Source organism: Acanthopagrus latus, chromosome 17 (assembly GCF_904848185.1).
Source record: "Acanthopagrus latus isolate v.2019 chromosome 17, fAcaLat1.1, whole genome shotgun sequence".
In the NCBI taxonomy this organism is placed as follows: Eukaryota; Metazoa; Chordata; class Actinopteri; order Spariformes; family Sparidae; genus Acanthopagrus; species Acanthopagrus latus.
This window is the reverse complement of record NC_051055.1, coordinates 12131604-12140593: the sequence shown is the minus strand read 5'-3', so window position 1 is coordinate 12140593 and position 8990 is coordinate 12131604. Positions and strand designations below refer to the sequence as shown.

The 8990-nt window shown below is 44.1% G+C and overlaps 1 protein-coding gene across 1 annotated transcript; it reads left to right on the top strand.

The window, feature by feature from the left end:
• The first annotated feature begins 2772 nt into the window (after window positions 1-2772).
• Window positions 2773-7766, top strand: irx1a (iroquois homeobox 1a). Its single transcript, XM_037074474.1, has 4 exons — window positions 2773-3330; window positions 4809-5919; window positions 6187-6262; window positions 7192-7766. The coding sequence occupies exons 1-4, from the start codon at window positions 3088-3090 to the stop codon at window positions 7265-7267; spliced, it is 1506 nt and encodes a 501-aa protein (XP_036930369.1). The 5' UTR covers window positions 2773-3087; the 3' UTR covers window positions 7268-7766.
• Window positions 7767-8990: the final 1224 nt, after the last annotated feature.

The window sequence follows — 8990 nt, the reverse complement described above, 5'->3', positions numbered from 1 at the left end:
CTGCAGATTTACATGATAAAAACTCTCTAATATGAGCAGCCCGAGGATTCACAAAGGGCGAGAGTGCTCGCAATATCGTTAGGTTATGACGGTGTGGAAGTGCGCGTGTGCGCGCGCATGCACGCGGCGACGCGTACAGCTGGCGAGAGCCCATCTGTTCCGAGGAGACGGGACGCGTCAGGAAAGGCTGAGGACGGGTTTGAGAGAGAGGGATGGACGGAGAGAGGATCCGGAACAAAGTTTTTTTTTTCTTTACTCTCTCTCTCTCTCTCTCTCTCTCTCTCTCTCTCTCTCTCTCTCTCTCTCTCTCTCCCCTCCTCCTCCTCTCCCTCTCTTTGAGGCTGAAGAGCTTGTGGTGGTAATGAGAGTTTAACAAGACCCAATAAATCAGTTAACAGTGATGGTTTATTGCCCTCAACACGTGTCATTGTTTACCAGCAGTCAAAATTCCTATTTTTCAAAAAGAAAAGAAAAGAAAAGAAAAGAAACAAAGGTCACAGTGAAAAGAAGAAAAGGGGAACTCCAGGTGTAGAAATCATCGCTATAATTAATATTGTAACTATTATTATTATATCATCGTGGTGATATTAAATCGTCGCCTTCCCTTTATTTTTTTTTCCTTTTACTGAGTTGCTCATCAAGTCAATTTATTTTTCATTTGTATTATCATATTTTCCTCCTTCCCTCTAATGTCTCATTTTGTATTTAGAGATAGTTGCGGTCCCCCCCCCCCCCACACACACACACCCAACACACACACACACACACACCCCACACCCCTCACCATCATATTTAGCCCCCCTGCACACATTTCCAGCGGGTTATCACAATTGCCATTCCTCCCCTCCTTTCTGATGTGTTACCCAGATTACCATCAGTGCCCCTCAGATATTTTTAACAGATCCTCGGCGCTCGGCAATATCCACTCGGAGCCATCTGGTGCAGATCAAAATCTACTGACTTCTTGGGCTTCAGTCGTTAAGGCATTAAATCTAGAATCTACAGAACCCGCCCCCCCTTTAACTCGGGGAGGTGGGTGATATAAGAATCAAAATCAAATCAGAATAGAACTGTTAAAACATGGACACCCCCACCCAGCACCAGCAGCACCCTCTCCCCTCTCGTGAGCCACATGGCTGCGTGAGGGGTGGACAGACAGGGGGAAGAAGAGGTTATAAAGTGCGACCCTTTTTTTTTTCTCTCTCTCTCTCTCCCTCTTTCTGAGCTTCTGAGCTTTCGAAATCGGATAAGCGGTTCAAGAGGAGCATCTCATTTATTTTATTTATTTATGTATTTATCATTATTATTATTATTTTCACTTAGACATTGTGGAATTAATATTGTGGAAGTGAGAGGAAGAGGAGAGCAAGAGGAAAAATACAAAAAAAATACGTTCTTTAACAGTAATTAATAAAGGAAGAGCCAGCAGTCACAGCGTGGAGGGTTTTAAATGATGGCCGGGAAATGACTGGTAATCCTCTTTTTTTATTTTAAATGAGTGTGTTTAAAAAAAAAAAAAAGAAAATCCACGTCATTTAAAATAAATTAGATATTCCAGAAAAAAATAATAATAAAAATCACATATGCATGATGATATGATTTGACGAGGAGCGACCTTCTCCAGCCTCGGTGTCTGACTGGTCCCCGGCTCCTTCCCCTTGTCCCCCCTTTTCACTCAAAACAAGGAAACGTTGAAGTGGCTCTGTTGTTACAAAGGACAACAGCAATCTGGTTTAAGTCCACACACACACACACACACACACACACGCACATGCGCACACACGCATACGCGCGCTCGCAGACGCAAGGAGGGTGAGAAAACAGGCAAATGTGGCTGATTAAACCTTTATGAAGAAATCAAAGGGGGAAGCCCAAAACAGAAGTCAATACAAACTTACATAATTAATAAATTATATGGAGACCGTTTGCGCGCTGCACCGTGAGTGCTTTGACTTTTTTTTTAGAGAAAAAGGCGTCTGGAGAGTATCTTTTTCTTTCTTTCTTTCTTTCTTTCTTTCTTTCTTTCTTTCTTTCTTTCTTTCTTTTTTAATCAAAACTTTAAATGTATTAAAACGTTTGCTGTTAGAATCACTCATCCCAAGACACTTACATTAAAATGTCGATTTAAACAAAAACGCAGAAGTTTTTGCAAAGACTATGCAAAGAGAAGAAAAAGAAAGCCCACAAAGACTCCAATTCCAACTCGGAGGAAAGACACTTTAAGAGTAAATGAGTCGCTATGAATGAAATAAAAACTAAAAAAAAAAAAAAAAAAACCTAAAAAAAAAAACCTAAAAAAAACAAAAACAAAAAAAAACCGCACCGACAGCCCCGCGATAGCGAAACACTAATTCCTCCGCGGAGTGCCACTTTCCCCCTTTAATTACAATTTAAATCTATTCAAAGTAAGTTCCTTCTTCTGACGGGTTTACTTCCCCCTGTGTCGGACAGCTGTAAAATCGTGTAGACAGGTTGTCATACAACAATCAAAGCCTTCGGTGAATGGACTCTAATGCTTGAACATTTAACATACAATAAGTCCAAACACGGAGGGAGAGCGAGGGAGAGAGAGAGAGGAGAGAGTAGAGAGAGAGAGAGAGAGAGAGAGAGAGAGAGAGAGAGAGAGAGAGAGGCCCCAGCCAATGTGCTCACTCTATATTCACATTATCCACATTGCTCCAAACGAGGAGGAGCTTGCAGGCTCAAGTAGGGGATGCCAATCAAAGCATCAACTTCAAATTGTATCTGAGAGATCAGCCTGGAGACCTCAGGGCCAGGCGCGTCAGTCGGAGCGCAATTGTTGATCAGATCACATCCAGCGGACTTTGCGCGAGAAAAAGAGAGGAAGCCGAGATTTAAGAGCGGGCTTGTTTTGACTGCGCGCCGCTGTGTGCCTGTAGTAGCTGCGACTTTGGCTTGAACACTTTCCCCCCTTTCCACTTCTCCGGGTTCCTTCCTTTTTTTTCACCTCTCGCTATACACTTTTTTTTTTCCTTTTCTTTTTTTTGTGAGTGTGTGTGTGTGTGTGTGTGGGTGTAACGCGCAGTTTTGTCCGGACGAACACAACTGTGCGATCCGGCGGTGGAGATGTCTTTCCCCCAGCTAGGCTACCCGCAGTACTTAAGTGCCTCCCAGGCGGTGTACGGGAGCGACAGACCGGGAGTGCTTACGCCTTCGTCCCGGGGAGGGAGCGGCGAAATCGGAGGGAGTCCGTCCGCCACCGCAGCGGCTGTCACGTCGGTGTTGGGCATGTACGCCAACCCGTACGCGCACAACTACAGCGCTTTCTTACCTTACACCAGCGCGGACTTGGCTCTTTTCTCGCAAATGGTAAGAATAAATGTGGCTGTGTGTTTTGTGTCGGCGGTGCGCTGACGATTGTTTCTGCTCGATGTCTTGGGGAGGGAAAAAAAAAAGAAAACACATGCTGTGTGATCGATCTCAGCAGAAAAGAATCAAGAAATGTAAATGCACTCTTGTATGTCGGATTTTTAAATATATCTGTTGCTAAATATCTGTGCGTAATTGTTCGATTTTACGCAGTTCGGGGCCTCGTTTGGCTGAGTTTGCAAATGGGAAAAGTTTGACGTGCGGCTACAAACAAGAGCGAAAAGAGAGAGAAAAAAATCTGACTGGAAATGATTTATTTACACATGAAAGGAAGCACGTAAACAAAACGTGTAATTCACACCAGACAGCGCGGTTATTATGGCATATTTTTGGGGGGTGATCGATTTTAAATACATTTCACGGTAGAGGAAAAAAAAAAAAAAAAAGAAACACCGCGTGTCAGCAGCCACTGTGTGAAGAAAAAAAAGTTTCTTCACGGCCCAGATTTTTGTGATCAGATCGTTAGAAATACTCTCCACCGCTGAACAAAAAAAAAAAAAAAGCTCGGTCTATAAACATGCAGCGAGTTTAAATCGTGCAGGCTTTGATTTGCGTCCTCCTGCCGTGGATCAATGCCACGTGGAATGTATTTTATATTATTATTATTATTTTTTTGTTCACTGTGTCTAGATGAAGAATTGTCAGATATTTATTGGCCAGGTGATAATAATCAGCTCGCGGTGTGTTAATGTGTTGGAGGGTCTGTGTGCGTCAGGCCCACAGGCGGTGGGCTGGAGCTTCAAAATAAGAGCTGTCCTCCCAGCAGCAACAACAACAGCGACAAAAAGAATCCAAGCGTTGCTTGAACTGATCGATACATTTAAGTGTCGCGTCCAAAGCACATGCAAGCGAGGCGGGGGGTTAAATTCGGCAACAAAAGTCGAAGTGTGGCACGCTGGGAAAACTTCACTTGGGCCTCCAGAAAGTGCTCTGACATGCTTGAAGAGTATGGAGGGAAGTTTTGGCAGGTACACGTGAAGGCTGGCAATTTGCACGCCATCTGTGCGCCTCGCAATGATGTAACAAAACTTCCTCTCGTCCCGTTGACTCCATTTGTTCCGTTCTTGGACAGTCATGTATGAAATATGCCTTGCTAATAAAAGGTCTCTGAGTGAGGAGCCGTGCAGGCGCAGGTGCCGCGGAGCATGTGGCATTTCTGCAAGTTGAGAAGCTTATTTGTGGAAAGAGTCAGGTGCAAATCCGGGATTTCTCTTTATATATATATATATATACACACAGAGGCCGTTTTCTCTTGTTTGAATTGCAGATACAGTCAGAAACCAGAGTGTGTTTCAGCTCCCTGGAAAAAAAAAAAAACAATCAGTCTGTATTTAACAATAAGTAATGCAGAAATGCATATTTAATGTGCTTCTGCTGTAAAAAAAAAACAAAAAAAAACATTATCTTTTATTTTTAAGGGATCCCAGTACGAGCTGAAGGACAGTCCCGGTGTCCATCCTGCCAGCTTCGCGGCGCACACGTCCCCGGCCTTCTACCCATACGGCCAGTTTCAGTACGGGGACCCGGCCAGGCCCAAGAACGCCACCCGGGAGAGCACCAGCACCCTGAAAGCCTGGCTCAATGAGCACCGGAAGAACCCGTATCCGACCAAGGGGGAGAAGATCATGCTGGCCATCATCACCAAGATGACGCTGACGCAGGTCTCCACCTGGTTCGCCAACGCCAGGCGGAGGCTCAAGAAGGAGAACAAGGTGACCTGGGGAAGCAGGAGCAAGGACGAGGAGGACGGCAACTTGTTCGGCAGCGGGGACGAGGCGGAGAAAAACGAAGACGAGGAGGAGATTGATTTGGAGAGCATAGATATAGACAAAATCGACGACAACGACGGGGATCAGAGCAACGAGGACGACGACGATAAATCAACGGAGGGCAGCAGGGACCACAGGGGAGGCGTCGGCGCGGGGGGAGAGCTGGACAGCTTGGAGAGAAGACGGGCCTTCGCCCTGCAGGCCCACGAGGCCTTTGACAAATCTAAGAGCACTATTTCGGTTCACCCAGGGAGTAAAGAGGGCTCGGACGGCAACAACAACAACACCAGAGTTTTGTCCCCGGATAGGCCCGGGAGCTTTCCTCTCCCGTCAAACAATAAGCCCAAAATCTGGTCTTTAGCAGAGACCGCCACCAGCCCCGACAGCTCGTCTCAGAAACCCACGTCCCCCTGCGCCCCGGCGGCCACCACTCACTCATCGGCGCCCCACCACCAGCTGCAGACCCACCCGGCCTTCCTGCCCAGCCACGGACTGTACACATGCCAGATCGGAAAGTTCCACAACTGGACGAACGGGGCTTTCCTGGGCCAGAACTCCCTGCTGAACGTGAGGTCGTTTCTGGGAGTAAACCAGCACCATCACCACCACCACAACCACCACTTGCCCACGGCCCAGCAGCAGCAGCAGCAGCAGCAGCAGCAGCAGCCGACGTCAGTGGTGGTGTCGCCGGTAGCAGCCGCAGCAGCGCTCAGCAACGACAGCAAGGCGCCGCCAGAGACGCACAGCCCCAAACACATAGGTGAGCGTCCCACAGCGAGCACTGACGCGTCTGCCTCTCCTGTAATTCTAATAACAAAAGCAGCGTGCAGGCGGACTTAAACACACACACACACACTTTTTTTTTTTTTTTTTAATCCAGTATTTATACACAACACACCTCTAGTCAGAGGCGTTAAATGTTTATTTACAGAGAAAATACAAGCCCCATCATTTCACAAATCAGGAGTGTTATAGTTTTTTTCTTTTTATTTATTTGTTTTTTCTTATTTCCGTTTCTATTTTTTAGACCATGAAAACGGTGTCAGGTCCGATTCACCTCCAACGCAGACCCTGAAGTCTTCCTTTCGACCCATCCATGACAGGTGAGACAAGTTGTGGTTATTCTGAAAATGTTAGGAACAAAAAAAAAAAGAAAAAAAAAAAGGAAACGCCAGCCCTAGAATTATGTTAAATTATAAATGTAGAACGTGGTGATCATTGCATTAATTAAAATATGATATTTAAAATAACTACAGTTGATTACATTTTAACTGCAGTAATTATTCAACAGATAAATACCATTAAATGTAATGCAGACCCCAGGCTAAGTGTTCAATACACTCTAAAGTTTATATCTTTTTTAAATTTTATTCCCCCCTACATTAAACGACAACAGCAGCACTCCAAAAATGAAATAAACACAGATAAATAAATCGCAGTTTGTTTTGCGGCGGGGTGACAGGGGTCCTGACTCCCATCCCACACCCCGCCTTTAATTCCTCCCCTCTGGGGAGAGTGCGGCTACTTATCAAGTCACCGAGTAAAACGGGCTCTGTCTGGGCTGTGTGCTTTCCCTAAAGACCCCTGGGAGACCCGGAGCCCAGGGGAGCGCTCTCACTGAGAGAGAGGGGAGGGAGGGAGGGGAGGGGGGGGAGAGAAGAAAAAGTTTACTGCTGTTTCAGGTATTACAAAATTGACCCTCTTTCTTATAGGAGTTTTGAATTGCGAAGAAAAAGCATGCAATAAATTATGGATGTTGGTAATTGGTCAAAATCATTTCGAATTGTAAAATAATTATTATAATGAATTTGCTATTATTATTATTATTATTATTATTATTATTATTATTATTATTATTATTATTATTATTATGACGTAGACATAAAGTGAGGGTTTTTTGTTAGAGGGGCAGTCTGCAGTCTGTTTCAAATCGAACCTGTTCAGACACTCGAGATGCATATTGAGACCCGCTGTCCAAACACTGCGGGGGTATTTATCTACCTCTCCTGTATTATCCCTCTCCTTCATCCAGATCCTCTCTGCCTTCCAGCGCCAGGAGCCCGCAAGACGCCACGCAACGGGTCCTCACCGCTCTCTCCTCGGCTTGATCAAGACACTTTTTTTTTTTTTTTTTCGTGCTTGGGAAAAAAAAAGAAAAGGAAAAAACACAAGAAGAAAAAAAAAGACTTTACACCCCCCCACCTAAAATAAAAGGACAATGAGAAATAATAAATGCAGCGTAGCATTCAGTCGGTACAGAACAAATGGCGTAATTTGGTAATATCCTGTGGATGGATGGATTACTTCCTCTATTGTTGTGTAGCCTATAATCGCGCCTATAATGTTACTCTCTCTCTCTCTCTCTCTCTCTCTCTCTCTCTCTCTCTCTCTCTCTCTCTCTCTCTCCACTCTGCCCAGGCAAGGCTGGGACATTTTTTGGTAGCCTTTTTACTTTGTTATAATTATTATTATTATTATTATTTTTAATTTTTTTGTCTCTATCTTGTGTTTTTTGGTGTCCTTTTTCTTTAATGTAAATATCAAGTGATTTAAATTTGTAAATAGGAAGCGTTGAAGGAATTTGTCCAGATCGTATATTTTGCCTAATAAACTAAATGAAATTATAGAGAAAAAAAAAACATCCCACGACTATCACAGCCTATATATATTTTTTTTTCTTCTCTTTTGTGATAATGATTATTATCACCATTACTGTGATTATCATGACAAACGATTATTATTTGTTAATTTGGTATTTTTTGGAGGGGGGGCTACTACCGGTTTGAAGAAAGGTGGGAATGGAAGGGGTTGTGGGTGGGTTGGGGTTGGTTGGGTGGAGGGGGGAATATATATTGGCAGTGTGCAGCCAGGCTTAATTTTATTCAAGTTTGGGAGGAAAAGCAGCGTGGATGCATTGAGGTGCTAATAAGTGTCCAGATGGTTGCTGGTGACAGAAAATGGACAGGAGCAGCTGGGAAGGTCATTAAGTAATAATATGGGAACGCCCAGTCCAAACAAAATCAAATGGTTAAAATCTAATCTGTCAGAGAGAGAAGTCGATTCGGAGATAAATTATTAATATTTTCGTTTTTTTCTTTTCTTTCTTTTTTTTTTTTTTTCTTGGAGGGGGGTGTCTAGGAGGTAGGAGGAGGAGGCGGCTGACATGGTCGGCCCTGTGGAGCAGGGTCAGTGTTTTGGGGTCCTGTCTGTTTCGGGGCTGATAATGATCATTATCCTATTAAAAAAAAAAAAAAAAAAGAAAAAAAAATGCGGCTTCCTCAGCTCTTCAATCGGTGACCAAAAGCAAATATTGATTTACCACAGCGGCCCTAATGGGGTTCAATCATAATAAGGAGGGGAAGGGGGGAGTGCAATAATTAGCTGTGATGGGAGCTGATGGGACTGTTGTATTATTCTCATTCCCTTCAAACATTAGAGGGAAAGTAAAATTACATTTTTGCAGAACGATTTTCTGCAAAACTGTGATTATTAACTGCAGCTCCACAGTTTTATGTCTGCTCAACACGTGACTTAAAAAAAAAAGAAAAGAAAAGAAAAGAAATACTCTGAAATGTCCTCTATTTGAGTCAGGGCTCCTTTTTTTTTGTTTTTCTTTCTCTCTTTTTTTTCCTTCTTTTTTTTTTTTTTTTTGCAAATGACAGCGAGCTGCGAAGTGAGCTGTTCCAGAGGGTGAAAACATCTCTTGAGTGGCCCCCAAAAACCTGTGGAGTGGCTGGCGCACATCTGTTTTGCAATATCACAGCGACCTCTATGGGCGAGTCGCGTACTGCTGGGAGCTTTCCACACGGGGCTGCCCACCCCTCCAACAGA

What these genes read in the sequence shown, in the direction of transcription:
- irx1a (XM_037074474.1), top strand. Translation starts at nt 3,088, where the DNA reads ATGTCTTTCCCCCAGCTAGGCTACCCGCAGTACTTAAGTGCCTCCCAG. An exon ending in GCACAGCCCCAAACACATAG is followed by an intron (nt 5,920 to 6,186) that starts GTGAGCGTCCCA and finishes TCTATTTTTTAG; the next exon opens with ACCATGAAAACGGTGTCAGG. An exon ending in TTTCGACCCATCCATGACAG is followed by an intron (nt 6,263 to 7,191) that starts GTGAGACAAGTT and finishes TCCTTCATCCAG; the next exon opens with ATCCTCTCTGCCTTCCAGCG.